We start from the raw sequence: 21,299 nt of genomic DNA on the forward strand, positions 1-21,299 counted from the left end.
TTATTGAGAGACCAGAAGAAGAACTTCCATCCTCAGATCTCTGACTCCTAGAGGTGCCCTGGAACCTTTTCCCTTCCCCTTCCTTTCCCTTCCTCTAGCCCAGGGTCCACGTGGGGAACTTGCTTCTCCCCAGGCCCCTCCATCATGGCTCACTAAGTTGGTCTCTGACGCGTTCCGGGAGGGGAAGCAGGGTTGGGTGGCATCCCTTTGCCAGGGATAGTGACCAGTAATATGTCTGCCCTCCCACGTAGGATGCACCGGCTCAGTGACCTGTAAGGGCCGTTTTAGCACGTCCATCTCTCCTGAGACCTGACCTTAGGTGGGAACGTAGGCTCCCATTCAGCGCTCAGGCTGTCAAGCTGCCAACAGCTGAAGGTCCCTTTTGTCTAGAATGGACAGCATCACCTAGAAGTGTGCTTGCTCTAGTGCCATGAACGACGTCAAGAGTAACCGAGAGCTGTACCTGCAGTACACTGCCACGGCCCCCAAGTTGCTGGCCCACATCTCCAGGCTGCTCGTCGGCTGCCGGAGTGCAGGCATTTCTGTACCCAAGGGCATCAGAAACATCTTTGAGTTCACCTGGGAGGAGCTGATCACCGACCCCATGATCCCTACCCCCTCCGACATCTTGGGCCTGGAGATCAGCATTGGCGCCCCTCCCGTGGTGCTTATGGAATCAGCCGCCTTGCAGGCCCCCGTCCAGAAGAAGCCGCCCCCGCCAGTTCTCCCGCCACCGATGCTGCCCCCTTCAACCGGGCCGGCCAAGTTCATGCACTCTCCTACCCACGGCCGCCGCAGGCAGTCCAGCCAGGAGACCCTGCACAGGTTCCAGCGGCAGTCCATCCACCTGCTGACCGAGCTCCTCAGCCTGAAGATGAAGGCCATGCTGGAGTCTGTGTCTGGTAAGTTGGCCAAGGCTGGCTCTGTGAAGCGTGGCTCATTTTTCTGGGCCCAGAGGGTCTGGCCTGGGCAGGTGTGTGTGTCCACCATACCCTCCCTAGACGGGTCTACAAGGACGTGCTGTGGAGAAGTGGCAGCCAAGGGTCTGCTTTGCAACTCAACTACTTCCTGAGACCACCCCCAGGAATCATCCATCCTCTTCCCCCGCTTCCCCACGTTGTCCTCCCATCCCTCCAGCTTTGCCAAGCCCAGGTTGAGAGGTTGACGGTGAGCATAGTGTGAGGTCCGAGGTATTGAAGGGCCCAGTTTGTGGAAATGATACAGTGGTAGACAGGCAGCACCCAGGAGGAGGGGGCGAATTGGGAGGGCTGGTTGGTAGCCAGAAGCAGGAGAGTAGTGAGAACCCGGGTCTGTCCACAATCAGGGTCTCTCATCCCACTATCGGAGACCTGGGAACTCATCACTGATGAAGCCTTCTGGGTGCTGTTATTTAAATACCAGTAGCATCAGCTTAGATAGCATCACCAGCTCAATGGACATGAGTCTGAGGAAACTTCAGGAGACAGTGAAGGACAGGGAAGCCTGGCGTGCTTCAGTCCATGGAGCAGCAAAGAGTCAGACACGACTTAGCAACAGAACGACAGCAACAAAAGCATCAGTCTCCAGGCCTGGGGGTGGGGAGAGAAGGGGACGAGGGCAGAGAGCTAGGGGCCACCTGGAGATCTTTAGAGCTCAAGGCCCTCATTAGGAGCCCCTCACACCTCCTTACCCTGGGAATAGATCTTCACTCCCCCTCACTTCAGGGCCACTTAGGGAAGCCCGTTTCTAGAAGCACTTTCCCCACCCTGGAGAAAAGTGAGTAGTTGCCTTTGATGACTTTCTTAGGAGATGCCAACCCCTTGGACATTACAAAGCGCTTTGTGGAGGCCAGCCAGCTCCTGCACCTCAATGCCAAAGAGATGGCTTTTGACTTCCTGATTGGCACCATCGGGAGAAACTGTGGCAGTGCTGGACAGACGGGGAAAGGTGGGTACCTGAGTTTCAGCTCTTAGGTGAAAGGTCAGACAATACCAACAAGAGTGCAGTGGAAAGGTCAAGTCCCCAGCTTTAACTTTTGATGTTTCCAAGAGCTGAGGTGGATGCGAAGCAGTGTGGATTCTCACCTGCTGCAGCTGAGTGTGCATATCGGCGCAGTTCCTGTGGAGAAGAGGGTGGTGGTGTCTGCAAGGTGGGAGATGCTCTGGCATCGTACCGCCCAGCAGCTTCTCCGCTGAGTCATTCCCTAGAGCCCTGCCTCTTGAATGCTCTTCAGTGAAGGACCACTGGTAAAACTTCCAGTCCCTTGTGGATCACTCCGTTTCCAAACATGATATTGTCACAGGAACATCAGGTTGGCACATAGGCTTCTAAATGTTTCTCCTCAGTTACTGTATTCACCTGGTCATGGCCTGTGTGGATTCTTACCAGGCCACACGTGAGAACTGCACTGCCCTAGAGAAACTCTCACACATTAGAAGAAGTCATATCACAGTGTCTATTGCAGAATTGTTTGGGATGGAAAAAAAAAAAACGGAAACAACCTAAATGTTCATCAACAAGAGAAAAATTACAGTCTTTAGATGATGGAGCATAATGAGAAGTGGAAATGAATCAAGCACTGAAGCACACACATCAACATAGATTAAAAAATGGTGTTAAGCAAAGAAAAGAAAGCAAGTTACAGAAGGTACATTTGGTATAATGCTGTTTAAATAAAGTGTAAAATAACAAAATTATAGCATACTGCTTTTGAGTACATTATACAAAGTATAAGGACCAAAGCTGAATGGGAATAATCAGAGGGCCTGAAATAATAGACATAGAGCTAGAGGACGTGATCTCTGATAGTGGGAAGGGGAACAGCTATGATTTAAAAGACAGCAGTTCAGTAACATCTGTACTGTTGTATCTCTTAAGCTTGGTGGATGTAGAGGAATTCATTTCAAATGCCCGAAAGTCCTCGCTGTTAGGAACCTTGATGGGGAAGCGTAATAAATTTATAACCCATAACCATTTGCCCTAACCTATAAAATCCATCCCCTTTTTAGTGTCTCTCCCTGTCCTCTGACTGTTTGTCAGGCTGCCCTTGATGGTCAGAGGCTAAACATCTGATGATAATACATGAACACACAGGGCAAATAAATTACACAGTAAACCTGCAAGGCTTGAGGGGAAATGTGGGGTTTCATGAACTCCATGAGAATGATGTTAGAGAGCTGCTGGGTGTCCACGTGAAGCCACCCATGAGTGATGTGGAGAAGCAAAACTAGTTGCCAAGGGCAGGAGAGTTGGCCAGGGCGACCACTCCATGCAGAAGGGATGACTTGGGTATCAAAGGGTTAACAGTACAAACAAATTTGGACCTTTTTGCAAAAGGCAGATGTGAAGGGACTCATGTTTTATTGCTGTCGTACAACCATTCAGAAAAAAAATCACACCATCTGAAAAAACCAACAGTTTTTACTTCTTATAAGAATTAGGCATGTGCCTACAATATCAGTGGACTTATGGTAAATATAAGCTAGAGAAGGTTACTTTGGTAAACTTTGGTTTCCTTTCCTAAGGTGAAGTCCCGATCAAGCACCCCCCAACTGTTTACCATGGAGTGTCTTCCCAGGGTGCGCAGTGGTCAAGAATCCACCTGCCACCTCAGGAGACACGAGATGTGGGCTTGATCCCTGGGTGGGGAAGAGTCCCTGGAAGAGGAGATGAAAACCCACTCCCGTGTTCTCGCCTGGGAGATTCCATGGACAGAGGAGCCTGGCAGGCTACAGTTCATGGGGCCACAAAGAGACACAACTGAGTGTGCACACACCCGGGTTTCTTTCTGTTTTAAGAGAATGCACTCTGCCCGTTGTGTTCAGGGTCAGCTCTGCTCTGATAACAGCAGGCCCTCTGGTTATGCCCTGTTCATGCAGGAGGTTGCCAGCAGACGTGGAGTTCTGAACCCTGCACTCCACATGGGGCTTGGAGCTCCACTCCACTGGAGCGCTACTTCGTCTGGGAGACAGCCGCCTGGTGGTCTGTCATGTGGGTAGGCGAGTCCTTTGGAGGGGAACGGGTAGCCTGGCCCAGCCACCCACCCTCAAACCTGCGAGCTGTGCTCTCCTTGCTGAACGTTGTTTCCCGACCCTGAAAATGAGGCAGTCATCCCTCTAGCTCTCCACCTCACAGGGTATGTAAGCATCTCTCAGGGCCACACGCTTTCACCTGCGACACAGGGGTGGAGGAGCCTGATGGTGATGTTTGTCTGCATCAGAGGAGTGCTGAGCAAGCCTCTCCTGCATCACGCTCCCACAGGAAGTATCTCTTACTTGTTGGCACATCTATTCCTGATGCTCCCTCAAATAAACCTAGAGTTTGAAAAGAAAATCTGAATGGCAAAATATAAATGAGGGGGCAATCTGTTTCCTCTGGGAAAGCATTCATCCTAGGAGGGCTTTAAGAAGAAGATTCCAATGCCTAGTGATTTGCTTTGCGTGAGTTTTGCTTTTCTTTTCCCTCCGACGGCTGAGGTAGACCCAAGCTGTAACTGAGTCTGGAGTGGCATTCCTCGAATGCTGTAACTAGAGTATACCCATTGCTAAGGCAGTATTTCCTTAGTAATAAAATTACTTCCTGTCTTTTCTCCTGTCTAGTCCTGACATGTCAGGAAAGAAAACTGGACTGCTGCTTGATTTTTAGTTGATGGCCATATTATAAAATAGAACAACAAAAAGAAAACATGGTCTTGCCACTTTTATATAATAGCTCTTTTTTACTTTTGCAGTTCCCTTTGCGGTTCTTCTCTGTGTGTGTGTATTTGTGTATGTATATGTATTTTTCTAAGGATACTGTAATTTTTCTATTTTTCAGTTTCCTTTACTTAACAGACATGGTGTATTCCACCATGCCTCATTCTAAGTGAGTGTAGAGTTCTTCTGATGTCCATGTTCCATAATTAACCGAATGCTTAGGCTTCCAGGTTTCTTGCTATTAGTATAATTTAATACTAATAATATTAGTATAATAAGCATTGTAATATGCAACTTCATGCATATTGGTTCTTATCACTGTTGTGTTGGTTATTAAGATTACTCTCCCAGGAGAGAGGATTACTGGGCAGAAGGTCTCAGGATGTATATAGTTCTTGTTAAATACTGTTTTCTTGGTGAATTTTCTCTGCACCAGTAGGACTGACTGATTTTATTCCATCTTTCTCAGAATTGGCTATTATTAGTTCTTTTCATGTGGTCCTAATTTCCGGCTTTGGGTTACCAGTGACGGTGATCATCTTTGGTTCATATCATTCAATGTGCAGTTTCTGGGTACAGGTTTTGTCTATTTAGAAGGTCATGTTTGCCATTTTCTTGATGAATTTGAATGAGCTGTGATGAATTACTTGACATTTCCCAACAATTTCATGCCCAGCATGTGAAATGACTGTATTTGGGGGAAGAATAAGCAAATGATTTGATGAAGTTTGTGGAAGAGTGACCAAGATTTTCCACAAGTAAAGGGGTGCTAAATTTTAATTCTTAAGTGGTCTGCTATCAAGTGATTTCATACATGACGGTGTGATTCTGCAAGAGACTGATCTCTTGTTGCAGAAGCATCTGATTTTTGTGGCTTGGAGAAGGGGAACAGATAACTCTCAATTCTCTTCTGGCTAGCCCCATGTTTAGTCTCTTGACCTAGTGTAGCAGTTAAATCTGCATTTATCCTTAGAGTAACGTCACCTTTTGTGCCTGCCTTCTCTTCCCTGCTCTGATGTCATTTCATTCTTGAGAGATATTGGGGGCTAAGCAGGGGGGACACTGTAGTGGAGACTTTTTAAAGATTTCTCTTAGTCACTCGGAGCCTTCTCCAGCAGTAAAAAATCTTTTTCTTCCAGAATTTGTGGTTTTGTAACAACAGGGCACTTCAGAATATCTGGCCTACCATATGACTAGGACAGAAAGTTCACTATTGTACTCTTGGTTAAAAAATTAAAATTAAAAAAACTGTAAGCAGCATCCCTCTCTGTTCCATTCCAGATTCCTTTACGAGTATCCCAGCCATGGGCGTGAACTCGCCTTATCAGCTTGTCTACGAGGCCTCTACTGGCTGTCTGAGCTTTTCCCTCTCAACTGGAAGGGAATTCAAGAAGAAAACAGGTAACCGTGATCCCCACCCCCATATCTTTGGTGGTGGGGGTGGGGTGGGGAGGTGGCTAGAAGATTTCCCGTGAGGCTGATGAGATGGTTTGGTTTTCTGACAGGAAGGATAGGTAGCTGCCCTGGCTGGAGACCCAGCAGCTGTAAAAGATTGTGTGCCCCACAAGGTGACATATCTCAACCCAGTCCGTCCACCCTGCAGTCTCATTGTTTGAATGTTTACAAGCCCTCCACTTCTGTTAATGTGGTTCCTTTCACCTGGAGCAGCACCCCTGCCAAACCCACATCTTCCACCTACTACGTTATCCCATACTCACCACCTCTGCCTAGAGACTTGTGTACTCACCCAGAAGGGAGGGAAACCCATACATGAACAGAGGTGTTTGGATACCAGACCTTAGCGTGTGTACCCAACTGGGCCGGTTTATGTGGGCAGAAAACAGACATAGGGGCTGCTGCTATTCTACTGCAGAAGACAGAGCAGAAGGAAAAGCTTAAAGGAAAGAGCTGGTGGCAGGTGAGACCGTAGAGCGTAGCACTGGCCATGCAGTCAGAGCTTGAGGAGGGATGAGCTGGGGCTGGAGAGGGCAGAGAAGGGGCTTCTCTCCCTTTGGATCTTCCAGGAGCCCCCAGGCTGTGATGGCAGAGTGGTGGGGTAGGGGAGGGACTGTGTTCACAGAGGACGCTTGGGAAGCTCAAAGACTGTCTAGTGATTCCCGCAGACCCTGGAGGTCAGGCTGGAAGTTGAGAAGCTCGGGTTTTATTCCTGAGCCTACTTTGGATGGTCATGAGTTTTGCCTTCCTGCAGGCCTCACTCTTCATATCAAGCTAATCTTCTCACTTTTTCTGTCAGTGAACAGATGTTTGTTGAGCAATCGCTAGTTGTCAGCCACTCTTCTGAATGTCAGGGCTGCACGTGTGGATTCTAAGACGAAGAACACTTTCCTTGCTGGAGCTGACATCCTCAGCTTCTTGTTCCCCCTGTTCCTTTACCCCTGTTGATGCATTTTCTCCCCGTCTGAGCATCACTTCCAGCGTCCCACTTTATATTCTCCTGGTTTATCCTGTCTCCTCCTGAGCTACTACCTCCTCAGTTACTTTGAGGGGAAACAGAGTCTCCTCAGGACCCTTACTGAATTCATGATTTTTCTGCCTAATGACTTCAGTTCAAGGGTGATGCCTTGAGTAAGGTTGTTTCAAAACAAAAGTTCCATATGTCTGTTGATCTCTTGGTCGATGTAGCTGTTTTCCTCTGCCACCTGAAGATGTGATCACCCTATGACGTTGCGTCACTCTCACTAGGATGTATGTTCCACAACGCTGCGTTTCTTACAGGTTCCTGATGTTGTTCAGAAATTATTCTCACACATGAGTGCTAGGATGGGTGGTTAACCTTCCCTAATAGTTTATAAGTAGCCACGTGTCCTAGTTTATCCACTCAAGTCCCATTTTATGCTGTTGTCCTGACATAACTATTAATTATACCCATGTTCACTCTACAGTGCTCTATCTTAAGGAACATATTGCTGGGTCTGATAGCTAAGACTCCATGCTCCCCGTGTTGGAGGCCTGGGTTCAATCCCAAATCAGGGAACTAGATCCCACACTCCACAAATAAGCATTCATACGCCGCAAGGAAAAGATCCTACTAATGCCGAAGAAGCTAAAGTTGAACAGTTCAATGAAGACCTACAAGACCTTCTAGAACTAACAGCAAAAAAAAAGTGTCCTTTTCATCATAGGGGACTATAATGCAAAAGTAGGAAGTCAAGAGATGCCTGGAGTAACAGGCAAGTTTGGCCTTGGAGTACCAAATGAATCAGGGCAAAGGCTAACAGTGTTTTGCCAAGAGAATGCACTGGTCATAGCAAACACCCTCTTCCAACAACACAAGAAATGCCTCTACACATGAACATCACCAGATGGCCAATACTGAAATCAGATTGATTATATTCTTTGCAGCTGAAGATGGAGAAGCTCTATAAAGTCATCAAAAACAAGACTGGGAGCTGACTGTGGCTCAGATCATGAACTCCTTATTGCAAAATTCAGACTTATATTGAAGAAAGTAGGGAAAACCACTAGGCCATTTGATATGACCTAAATCAAATCCCTTACGATTATACAGTGGAAGTGACAAATAGATTCAAGAGATTAGATCTCCTGGACAGAGTACCTGAAGAAATATGGACAGAGGTTTGTGACATTGTACAAGAGGCAGGGATCAAGACCATCCCCAAGAAAAAGAAATGCAAAAAGGCAAAATGGTTGTCTGAGGAGGACTTACAAATAGCTGAGAAAAGAAGAGAAGTGAAAGGCAAAAAAGAAAAGGAAAGCTATAGCCATCTGAATGCAGAGTTCCAAAGAACAGCAAGGAGAGATAAGAAAGCCTTCCTCAGTGATCAGTGCAAAGAAATAGAGGAAAACAATAGAATGGGAAAGACTAGAGATCTCTTCAAGAAAATTAGAGATACGAAGGGAATATTTCATGCAAAGATGAACACAATAAAGAACAGAAATGGTATAGACCTAACAAAAGCTGAAGATAATTAAGAAAAGGTGGCAAGAATACACAGAAGAACTGTACAGAAAAGATCGTCACGACCCAGATAACCACGATGGTGTGATCACTCAGCTAGAGCCAGACATCCTGGAATGTGAAGTCAAGTGGGCCTTAGAAAGCATCACTACGAATAAAGCTAGTGGAGGTGATGGAATTCCAGTTGAGCTATTTCAAGTCCTAAAAGATGATGCTGTGAAAGTGCTGCACTCAATATGCCAGCAAATTTGGAAAACTCAGCAGTGGCCACAGGACTGGAAAAGGCCAATTTTCATTCCAATTCCAAAGAAAGGCAATGCCAAAAAATGTTCAGACTATGCATAATTGCACTCATCTCACATGCTAGCAAAGTAATGCTCAAAATCCTCCAAGTGAGGCTTCAACAGTTTGTGAACCAAGAACTTCCAGATGGTCAAACTGGATTTAGAAAAGGGAGGGAAACCAGAGATCAAATTGCCAACATCTGTTGGATCATAAAAAAAGCAAAGAGAGGTCCAGAAAAACACCTGCTTCTGCTTCATTGACTATGCCACAGCCTTTGACTGTATGGATCACAACAAACTCTGGAAAATTCTTAAAGGGATGGGAATACCAGACCACCTTCCCTGCCTCCTGGGAAATCTCTATGCAGGTCAAGAAGCAACAGTTAGAACCGGACATGGAACAACGGACTGGTTCCAATTTGGGAAGGGAGTACGTCAAGGTTGTATATTGTCACCTTGCTTGTTTAACTTATATGTAGAGTATGTCTTGGGAAATGATGGGCTGGATGAAGCACAAGCTGGAATCAAGATTGCCAGGATAAATAATCAATAACCTCCGTTACGCAGATGACACCACCCTTATGGCAGAAAGCGAAGAGGAACTGAGGAGCTTCTTGATGAAAGTGAAAGAGGAGAGTGAAAAAGTTGGCTTTAAAGTCAACATTCAGAAAACCAAGATCATGGCATCTGATCCTATCACTTCATAGCAAATAGATGGGAAAACAATGAGAGACTTTATTTTCTTGGGCTCCAAAATCACTGTAGATGGTGACTGCAGCCATGAAATTAAAAGTCGCTTGCTCCTTGGAAGAAAAGCAATGACCAACAAAGACAGCACATTAAAAAGCAGAGATATTACTTTGCCAACAAAGATCCATCTAGTTAAATTATGGTTTTCCCAGTTGTTATGTGTGGATGTGAGAGTTGAACCATAAAGAAAGCTGAGCACTGAAGACTTGATGCTTTTGAACTGTGGTGTTAGGGAAGCCTCTTGAGAATCCCTTGGACAGCAAGGAGATCAAACCAATCAATCCTAAAGGAAATCAGTCCTGAGTATTCACTGGAAGGACTGATCCTGAAGCTCCAGTTCTTTGGCTACCTGATGTGAAGAACTGACTCACTGAAAAAAATACTGATGCTGGGAAAGATTGAAGGCAGGAGGAGAAGGGGACGACAGGATGAGATGATTGGACAGCATTACTGACTCATTGGACATGAGTTTAACAGGCTTCAGGCGCTGGTGATGGACAGGGAAGGCTGGCATGCTGCAGTCCATGGGGTCACAAAGAGTCGAATATGACTGAACAACTGAACTGAACTAACTGAAAAGATTCCACAGTCAAATTTAAAAAATATTTTTTTAAAGAACATATTGTAGAGTCATTGTGGTTTTAAGTCACTTTGGGTTTGGAACCTCTGCTACCTGTTCCGCGTGCTCATGCTGTCACACCTTGCCAGCTGGCCCTCTTTACCATTCTAGGGTCACACAGACATGAAAGGGAGTTGCACCTACTCTCCGAGTGGACAACAGCTATTTCTAGAGCATAGCCCTGCTCTTCGGGCAGAGAACTCAGAGAAGTCTGTCAACAGTTGTTTCTGGTTGTCATACTTTGGGATCCAAACCAACCAGGGGCAAGCCAGAAATGAGTGCTCAGGCCAGAAGGTGTTCTAGGAGCTTAGCAGCAGGTAGCTGGGTCTCTGGTCTGGTGGCTGGAGGAGTCAGGAAAGGGACTATGAACCCGTGAAGGCGGCAGGTACCAGAGATGGTGCCCAGATACCAGCCAGAAGCCTCAAGTCTTGGCTGACAGTGAGGAGGAGGCCATTCTGAAGCTTTCATGGCTCAGGTAGCGCCTAAGCACTGCCCCTTGCCTGAAGTGTCATTTTGTTTTTGAGACCAAGGTGAAGATGATCCTGCATATATCAAAGGAGAGCATATGGCTCCAGCTGAGTGGGCAGCAAAGGTCAGAAGCACGTTGGATCTGAATAGATGTTTCTGGAAATTCAGCCACGGATGATCACCTCCACAGTTTTACGTCATCGTATCCTCCTGCCACCTAACACTTAAATGAAATAAGCATAAAATATTGCTACTACAGATTTCAGCAGACAGAAGAAAATCCATGAACTCAAAGACAGGACAATGGAAATTACTGAGTTTGAAGAACAGAAAAAGATTGAAGAAAAAGGAACAGAGCCTTCAAGGGAGTCCTGCAAAGTGAAATGAAAGGGCACTAGACAGAACCACAAACTCACAGGGAGAAATAAAGATCTGCATAAAGGTAACACATGGGAAATTATAAAATTTCAATGATGAATTCTACCAGACATTCAAGGAAGAGCTAATGCCAATCATTCTAAAGTTTTTCCCCAAAATTGAAGAGGGAACGCTTCCCAGCTCATTCCATGAGGCCAGTATTGCCCTGATATCAGAGCCAAAGACACTATAAGAAAATTACAAGAAACCAGTATACTTGATGAACATTGATGTCAAAATCCTTAGCAAAATATTAGCAAACAGAATTTGGCAGCATATTAAAAGGATTATATAACATGACACCAAGCAGGATTTATTCCTGGAAGGCAAGCATGATTTAACAGGTAAAATTCAATCATTGTAATATATCACATTAACAGAATGAAGGGATAAAAATCCACATGATCTTCTCAGTTGATGCAGAAAAAGCATTTGACAAAACTTAACTTCCTCTTATGATAAAAAAAAAAAGCACTCAACAAACTAGGAATAGAAGGAAACTACTTCCACTTTATACAAGTCATATATGAAAACTGCACAGTGAACATCGTATTCAGTGGTAAAAGATGAGAGCTTTTCCACTATAATCAGATACGAAGCAAGGATGTCTGCTTTCACCTCTGTTCAACATGTTACAAGAAGCTCTAACCAGAGCAGTTAAGCAAGAAAAATAAACGGCATTCAAATTGAAAAGAAAGAGTTAAAAGTACCTGTTTGCAGATGATATGGTCTTATATGGTGGTTGTTCAGTCGCTCAGCCACCTCCAGCTCTTTGTGACCCCACAGACTGCAGCGCGCCAGGCGTCCCTGTCCTTCACCGTCTCCCGGAGCTTGCTCAAACTCATCTCCATTGAGTCCAGGATGCCATCCAACCATCTCATCCTTTGTCATCCTCTTATCCTCCTGCTTTCTGTCTTTCCCAACATCAGGTTCTTTTCCAGTGAGTCAGCTCTTCACATCAGGTGGCCAAAGTATTTGAATTTCAGCGTCAGTATCAGTCCTTCCAATGAATATTCAGGACTGATCTCCTTTAGGATTGACTGGTTTGATCTTCTTGCAGTCCAAGGGGCTCTCAAGAGTCTTCTCCAACACCACACTTCAAAAGCGTCAATTCTTTGGCGCTCAGCCTTCTTTATGGTCCAATTCTCACATCCATACACGATGAATGGAAAAACCATAGCTTTGACTAGATGGACCTTTGTTGGCAGAGTAATGTCTCTTTTAAAATACGCTGTCTAGGTTTGTCATAGCTTTTCTTATATGGAGAAAACCCTAAATACTCTACACAAAAGAAGCTGTTAGAACTAATAAATGAATTTAGCAAAGTAGCAGGCTACAAAGTCAACACAAAAGTTGGCTTTGTTTCTATACATGAACAGTAAACAATTGAAAAGGAAATTATGAAAACAGTCCCATTTACAAAAGTAACATGAAGAGTCAAAACACTTAGGAATTAGCAAAAGAGGTGAAAAACTTGTGCAATGAAAAACTTGTGCAATGGAAACTATAAAACATTGGTTTAGGAAACTAAAGAAGACATAAATGGGAACACATTCCATGTTCATGAATTGGAAGATGTGACATTGTTAAAATGTCAGTACTTCCTCAAGTAGTCTAAGGCGCGATACAGCCACTATCAAAATGCCAAAGATTTTTTTTTTAATTAATTAATTTATTTAGGCTGTGCTGGGTCTTTGTTGCTGCATAGACTTTCTCCGGTTGTAGCAAGTGGAGGCTCCTCTCGTTGCAGTGCATTGACTTCCCGTTGCAGTGACTTCTCTTGTTGCCACTGGCCTTAGGGCATGCAGGCTCTAGTAGTGGCAGCACACAGGCTCAGTAGTTTCAGCTTATGGGCTCTAGAATGCAGGCTCAGTAGTTGTGACACGTGGGCTTAGTCGCTCCATGACACGTGTAATCTTCCTTGACCAGGGATGGAACCCATGTTCCCTGCGTTGGCACGCAGATCCTTAACCACTGGACCACTAAGGATGTCCCCTAAAGATGTTTTTTGAAGAAATAGGAAAACTCGTCCTGAAAGTTATAAGAAATCTCAAGAGACCACCGGGTAGTCAGAAAAAATCTTGAAAAGAGTGACAGGGGACCTCCCTAGTGGCCCAGTGGCCAAGACCCTGTCCTCCCCATGCAGGGACCTGAGTTCAGTCCCTCGTCAGGGAAGTGGATCCCACATGTTGCAACCGGAAGATCGTGCATGCTGCAACAAAGACAGAAGATCCTGCAGGCCACAGCAGACCCAGGCCACATACATAAGTAAAGCAAACAAATAGTTTAAGAGGACAGTAAAACTGGAGGACTCGCAAAATTGCAAAGCTCACTGCAAAGCTGCACTCGTCAAAATAGTGCGATGTTGTCACTGTGACAAACATACTAACTGATGAAATGGAGTAGAGAACCCAGAAATAAATGTTTACATGTATGAGCAAATGATTTTTGACAGGGTTCCAAGACCATTCAATGGGGAAAAGATAGTCTTTTCAACAAATGGTGATGGGAAAACTGGATATCCACATGCAAGAGAATGAAATTGGACCCTTACCTAACACCATATATAAAAATTAACTCAAATGGATCAGGGACTTAAATGTAAGACCTAAAACAGTAAAACGCTTAGAAGAAAATGAGACAAAAACCTTATGACGTTGGATTTCACAATGATTCATGATTCAGTGACTCCGTAATCCAATCCATGACCCAATGACTCATTCCTTTGGATGTGTCACCAGAGGCATCGGCCAAGAGAGAGAAACACAGACACACTGCATTTCACGAATGTTTAAAATTTTGTGCATCAGAAAACACTATTGACAAAAAGAGAGTCCACAGAATGGCGGGAAATAATTGCAGATCATGTCTGATGAGGGAGTAATATCCAGAATATATAGAGAGCTTCTAAAACTCAAGAACAAAAAAACAACCTGATTCAAAAATGGGCAAAGGACTTGAATAGACATTTCTCCAAAGAAGATATAGGTGGCCCATAGACAGATTAAAAGAGGCTCAACATCACTAACTCTTGGGAGAATGGATATCAAAACTACAGTGAGATACTACCTCACCCCCAGTAGGATGATTACTGTCAAAAACCAGAAAACAAGTGCTGGTGAAAATGCAGAGATGTTGGCACCCTTGTGCACTGTTGGTAGGAATGTCAAATGGTACAGCCAGGTTTACTGTGGAAGACAGTATGGCAGTTCCTCAAAAATTAAACATGGAATTACCATATAATCCAGTGATTTCAATTCTCAGCATATACCCAAAAGAATTAGAAGCAGGGTCTCAAAGAGGCGTTTCTACAAGTGTTCATAGTAGCTTTATTCACAGTAGCTAAAACATGGGTGAAACTCAACTGTCTATCAGTAAATGATGGATAAAGAATAGTTGGTCATGGGTCATCCCTGGAGATCCAGTGGTCAAGATGCCATGCTTCCAGGGCAGGGGGCATGAGTTCGATCCCTGGTTGGGGAACTAAGATCCACATGCCACATGGTGTGGTCAAAAAATAAAATTTGGTCTGTACCTATGGAATATTGTTCAGCATGAAAAAGGAAGGGAATTCTGCAGTATTGTTATAATATCAGTGAACCTTGAGGACATTATACCACATGAAATATACCAGTCACAAAAAAGTCAAATACTGTATGACTCCACTTATACAAGGTACTTAGAATAGTCAAAGTCATAAAGATAGAAAGTTAGACTGGCAGTTGCCAAGGGCTGGCGGGAGGGGAGAATGGGGAGTTATTGCTGCAGTTTCAGTTTTACAAAATGTAAAGAGTTATGGGAATAGATGGTGATAACAGTTGCACAACACCGTGAATGTATTTGATACCTCTGAACTGGCCTCTTAAAAATGAAGTTGGTAAGTTTTTGTTATATGTATTTTACCACAAACACATGCAGAAAACTCCAAAACATCACACTCCAAGTCTCAGTCCATACACTGCCCTCTGCTGAAGGCTGAGATAAGCCAGCATCACAGAAGTGTTGAAGCCCATTCCTTGAGCTGGAATTGAGACTTTTTGTCTTAAGTCAGAAGTATCACAAGGAATCCCTTCTGTATCCACTGCAGCCATAGGTGTCCTCTCCCTATCCGGAACCAGGCCGCGCTTGGGGAAACGTGGCTGGATTCACCATCCTGCATGAATGTTCCTGACACCCACTTGGTTGACTCACAGAGTGACGCCTGTTTCGTAAGACCTGCTGGGAGTTCCTGCCTCTGGGAGCATAAATGATTCCCAGTTATTTTGACTCAAAGGATGCAGCCCTGCTGCTCTCCCCAGCCCCTCCCCCCAGGTAAACGGGAGCATCTTGAGAAACCATTGTCTCAAACCGGCCTTAACCTCTTCGTCTCCAGCTGCAGGCAAACCCAAAAATGCGGAGGATGCTTTGGCATCCCCGCAGCGAGCAGCGGGAGCGAGAACCTCCGCCTCCGAGGTCATCGAGCTGAGCGACCCTTGCCCTGAAGCCCGGGAGAAGCTGCAGGAGCTGTGTCGCGTCATGTGAGCGCCTCAGGGCGGGGGCAGCTGGGATAGGAGGGCGCGGCCTGTGTGCGCGGAAGGGGCGTCCTGGGCGTGCTGGCCTCCCGGCGCCCCCAGCGACGGCGGAGGGGCCACTGTGGGCCCTCACACGCACATCGCTAGTCCTTGGCCACTCCTTGTCCTTCTCAGTCCTGCTGTAACCTTATGAAGAAGGTGGGTTTATGCTCATTCTGCAGATGAAGCTGAGGTACCCCAAGTGCATGGTAGGAAAGCATTGACTCAGGTCCTCCAGCTCAGTGAGCCTGACCCAGGGCAATGCTTTTTGCCTCCTCACCAGTGAGACCCCTTTGCATGGCTTCTTATAATTTACACACCCTTAGAGTTAAGCATGTTTATTTTTTAACATAATTTGTTAGATGTTCTCTTTGGAAAAAAAGAAACACCTCTCAAACAAAACATATCTACATGGGTGATTAATGATATGATTTTGTGAGTCATGAGTCCTAGCAGGTGAACCCGCATTTGCTTTGTTCCCTGGAACAAGGCCCATGAAGGACTTCAAACGTAGTCACATCTAAGCATATATGTGTCCTGGAGCTCCTGGGCGACTGTCTCTGCAGCTGTAGAGCTTGGGTAGAGGGCAGCCACCCAGTTTGCTCATAACTGTGGCATTTCAGAAGGAAGCTGTCTTCCTTTGTAACCTCAGGATTGGGAGGGGATCAAAGCCTCCAGCTCCCCATCCCGTTTTGTACACAGGCCCACCCCATGGGTCTCCACCACTGTGCAAAAGGTGGAAATGAGGCCAGGAGTGGTCTGACAGGGGTACAGCCCTTCCCAGTTCTTCCTAAAAGCATTACCTGTGAGGATGAGGTGTTGGGGTGGGAGAAGGTCCTCTGGGCACAGGGAGATGGGATGGGAGTCTTGGGAGCTGGGGAGGAGCTACAGGGAGCCTCCCTGGTGAGTCAGAGCCAAGTGGCTAGAAGACATGTTGATCTCCTTCCCTGCAGAGAAGCCGAGAGGGTCTCGTGGAAAGGGAGGAATATCTTCTACCCCATCATCATACGCAACTACAGGGCAAAGATGCCCCCTCATCTAATGTTGACCCCCAAAGGGGATGCTCAGACCCAGAGCTCCCACCACCCTCACCCTCCGGGTGCTCAGACTTATGCTCCCACCCCTCACCAGCCTTCCGCCCACCACCTCCACTCCGGCCAGCACTCTCTGGAGTGGAAGGGGCCCAGAAAGTTCATCAAGTTGCATTACTCCTTCTACGATGGGTCCTCCTTTGTTTAGTATCCTTCTGTTCAGTCCTTTCTCCCCGCAGCTCAGCCCGGAAAACACCAGGGTTTGAAAAAGCCGGGGTGTTTCCTTTGGCTTTTCAGTTGATCAGAGAAGCCTGGTGACCGGTGCTCTGGGGTATTAAGAATTTGTCCAGGTCAGAGGAAGAAGTCCTAAGAATCAAGCCTCCAGTTCAGGTCCTGTCAACCAGGATGCGACAGGGCCAGCTGTGTATGATTGCGTGTCAGCCTGCGCTGGGGTATAGCAGTGGTCTCTGCCTTCGAGGTTCTCCCAGGCAACAAGAGGTTAGAGACACAGAACATCTCTAGCTGAGACAAGATGATAGGAGACCCTCAGTCCAGGTGGGAGAGTCTTCATCTTTCTGTTCCAGGCTCACTGGATGAGCCCTGTGGTTCTTGAATACTTTGCCCACAAGATCCATGTATTTGGAGTCTAATCCACAGCCCAGAACCCCACCTGGCATGTGCCCGCCCGGGTTGCTCTGCAGCAGAGGTCTGTCTGTGCTCATGAGCATATGGGCAGCTGGGTCGCAGCCTTGGGGTGTGGGAGTGGCCCAGGGGGACACATGTCCTCTTTGAGAGTCTGGTGAAAGGTGTAGACCCTCTTCCTGGAAACATGCATGGAGCCATGCACGGAAGCATGGCCTGTGGTTGCAGGGGGTCTGCAGACCTCCACAGCTTGTCTGTGTACCTGGATTGCAGAACGCTAGACTGACGAAAAGTGAGATTTCTAATATGCAAATCCTCGTTGGGTAAATGCTGAGGGTTATGCGTATTTTAGAGTGAATGGAGTCAGATTGCTTTTTTCTTACACAAATGTTTTTCGAGTATCATATGTGATGATGAATAGAATGAAGGTGCCACTTGACCTTGGAGGGAACAACTTGACTATGAGTGCTTTCTTCTGAAATGAGGGAAAGGAGTTTGAATTTGGGTGTTGATGGTGAGAGAGGGCTCCCTTTGGAGAACAGTCCGGGGGAGAAACAGTGTATCAGGAAGGCACCTTGCAGCCTATGCTCCTTACGGGGGCCCTGTCGCCCTCTCCCCAACATGCTCTAGAGCTGGACTGGACTCAGATGCACAGCCTGTTTGTCAGCAAGGCTCTGCGGCCAGAGAGGGCAGAGTGCTGACTCCAGACTCTGCAGCCTAAGTTGGACGAGATGCAAAGAGACACCAGTCTTTTCATTCTTGTCCCTCGTTGTAGCAACAGGGAAACCAAGACCCAGACGGGCAACTCACCCAATGCCACAGGGGAAACTGTTGGCAGAGCCAGGCGTGGGTCCAGGGTCTCCTGACCTCTATTCAGGGCCCTCTTCCCAGCACCATTTTTATGCCTTTCAGGATTATTCCCTCCCACAGAGAGCAGGACAGGGGTTCTGGAAGCCAGGGGGAAACCTCATTTTACTAATAAAACCACTAAGCATACAGGGTTCACCACCTTTGGCAGAGAGGGTGGCTTTCTGAGCTGTCTCAACAGGCAGCTCAGCAGGTCTGCCGGCCATGGCCCCTCATTTTCTTTGGCTTCCTCTCCACTGAATTGGGCATTGAGAACTGCAGTGCCTGTCACAGGAGTCCTATTGTTTCTCTGGCCATAAATGAGTGCATTCATCACCCTCTGCTCAGCCCCACTTCCAGGGCACCCTGTATGTTGAACTCCTTCTTAGGCAGCTGCTGCTCACAGGGGTCATGGGGCTCCCCCTCTGACTCCACACTGCATTGAATGGGACCATTCCCCAGAGCTCACGAAGCCTGTGTCTGTGAGTTAAGCTGCCACCAGAAAGGGTGAACTAGTATAGATCAGGGGTTTGGGGGCCCGCACCCAGCTCAGCCTGTAGGGATCCATACTCGCTCCCCTGCCGCAGAATCCCGAATGTCTCCTGCTGGAGACCTGAGCCATTGACGCGGGTGTGCTTGACCTGAATCCCCAGTGCTCATCACATCCTGGCCATTAATGTAGTTCGGCTGTGGGAGGAGCGGAGGAGGAGGCCTGGGCTCTAGGCCCAGTTCTTGGTGACCCTGCCCAAGCCCCTGCATCCCTCTGGGACTTACTCCTCTCCATTATAAAATGACAAAGTGAGACCCAGTGATCTTGGACAGCGTCTGTGTTACTGTGGCACGAAGGCCAAAACACAAGTGTGACTGTTGGGCTGAGCCTTCCTCCCCACCTCCCCACCCCTCAGTCTAGCTAGAGTTCTGCTAACTTCACAGGGCTGTTCAGAGAAACAGTTTGGGTTTTTTTGGGTTCTCTCTATTTTTCTGTTCTTTGTTTTCTCTTCTTATATTATTTCCTTCTTCTGCTAGCTTTAGTTTTACTTTGCTTTCCTTTTAATAGTTCATTACAGTGGAAGGTTCAGTTGTTGATTTGCTATCATTCTCCTTTAATACAAATATTTTTTAAAATTTTATTGGAATGTAATTGATTTACAGTGTTAGTAGTTTCTGCTGTACAGTGAAGTGGATCTCCACTCTTTTTAATTTTTTTCATCTTTTAAAAAATTGATATATAGTTGATTTACTATATCTACTCTTTTTAAGATTCTTTTCCCGTATTGGTCATGGCAGAGTATTGAAAACAATTCTCTGTGCCACCCAGTAGGTTCTTAGTTATCTACTTTTTATATAGTGGTGTGTATATGTCAATCCCAATCTCCCAGTTTATCTCCCCCGACACCCTTTCCCTCCTGGTAACCACAAGCTTGTTTTCTACATCTGTGACTATATTTCTGTTTTGTAAATAAGTTCATTTGTACTTTTTTTTTTTATTCTGCATATAAGCAATATCATATGATATTTGTCCTTCTCTGACTTATTTCACTTAGTATGATCTCCAGGTCCCTCTATGTTGCTGCAAATGGTATTATTTTGTTCTTTTTAATGGCTGAGCAATATTCCATTGTATGTATGTACCACATCTTTCTTTATCCATTCATCTGTCAGTGGACATTTAGGTTGCTTCCATGTCTTGGCTGTTGTAAACAATGCTGCAGTGAACACTGAGGTGCTCATTCAAACCATATTTTCCTCCAGATATATACCCAAGAGTCAGAGAAGGCACTAGCACCCCACTCCAGTACCCTTGCCTGGAGAATCCCAGGGACGGGGGAGCCTGGTGGGCTGCCATCCTCTGGGGTCGCACAGAGTTGGACACGACTGAGCGACATCACTTTCACTTTTGACTTTCCTGCACTGGAGAAGGAAATGGCAGCCCACTCCAGTGTTCTTGCCTGGAGAATCCCGGGGACGGGGGAACCTGGTGGGCTGCCGTCTCTGGGGTCGCACAGAGTCGGACACGACTGAAGCGACTTAGCAGCAGCAGCATACCCAAGAGTGGGATTGCTGAATTATATCATAGCTCTTTGATTTACTTTTCTCCATATTTTCTAGTTATTTTCTTAGTGGTTCCCTGGTATAATGGGATATAATTATTAAGATGCAGTCACATTGGATTAGAATTGAGTTCTCATCTATTGGTGTCCCTATAAGAAGAGAAAACAAACATGCGGAGAAAACGATCATGTGATGATTGAGATAAAGGTTAGAATGATGCGTCTGTGAACAAAGGAATCCTGAAGATTCTTGGTAACCACCAGAAAAATAGGAAGAGGCAAGGAAGTGTTCTTCCCAGAGCCTCTGAGAACATAGCCCTATCAGCGCTTGATTTCAGATTTCTAGACTCCAGACCATGAGAGAATAAACTTCTGCTATTTAAGACACCGAATTTGTGGTACTTAGTAACAATAGCCTCAAGAAATTGATTACAATTGACAACAAATTAGTTTGAGTAAATACCAACATAACCTCAGTAGCATATAAGACTCTGCTCCTATACAGCTCCATTCCTCCTCCTTTATTTTGTTATTAACAGAAATTAACTCTTTATATATATATTGTGTACCACTAACATAGATTTACAATTATTATTTTATATAATTATTCTTTCAAATTATATGGAAAAAAATAATTATAAACCAAAAATAATATAATACTGAATCATATATTTACTTATGTAGTTACCTTTATCAGTGTTCTTTGTGTATGTTTTGTATGTCTTTGAGTCATTTTCAAGTGTGTTTTCACATCCTGGCAACGTTATGTTCCAAATCCTTCAAACTCAGCTTCAACAGTACCTGAACTGAGAACTTCCAGATGTACAAGCTGAATTTCAAAGAGGCAGAGGAACCAGAGATCTAATTGCCAACATTCATTGGATCGTGGAGAAAGCAAAGGAATTCCAGAAAAACATCTATGTCTGCTTCACTGGCTATACTAAAGCCTTGAGTGTGCAGATCACAGAAAACTCTGGAAAATCCTTGAAAAGATGGGAGTACCAGACCACCTTAACTCTCTTCTGAGA

General features: G+C 45.7%; 1 protein-coding gene across 1 annotated transcript in view; it reads left to right on the plus strand.

Moving 5' to 3' along the window:
* CUNH3orf20 (chromosome unknown C3orf20 homolog) overlaps positions 1-21,299 on the plus strand; it is a 50,377-nt gene continuing 29,078 nt past the window's right edge. The window contains exons 1-5 of the mRNA XM_040247265.1: positions 1-902; positions 1,786-1,926; positions 5,955-6,074; positions 15,530-15,668; positions 16,655-16,939. Coding sequence (XP_040103199.1) covers positions 431-902; positions 1,786-1,926; positions 5,955-6,074; positions 15,530-15,668; positions 16,655-16,939 — 1,157 coding nt within the window. The 5' untranslated portion in view covers positions 1-430. The remainder of the gene's footprint in view (positions 903-1,785; positions 1,927-5,954; positions 6,075-15,529; positions 15,669-16,654; positions 16,940-21,299) is intronic.

This window comes from Oryx dammah, unplaced genomic scaffold, assembly GCF_014754425.2.
Source record: "Oryx dammah isolate SB20612 unplaced genomic scaffold, SCBI_Odam_1.1 HiC_scaffold_9, whole genome shotgun sequence".
Lineage (NCBI taxonomy): Eukaryota > Metazoa > Chordata > Mammalia > Artiodactyla > Bovidae > Oryx > Oryx dammah.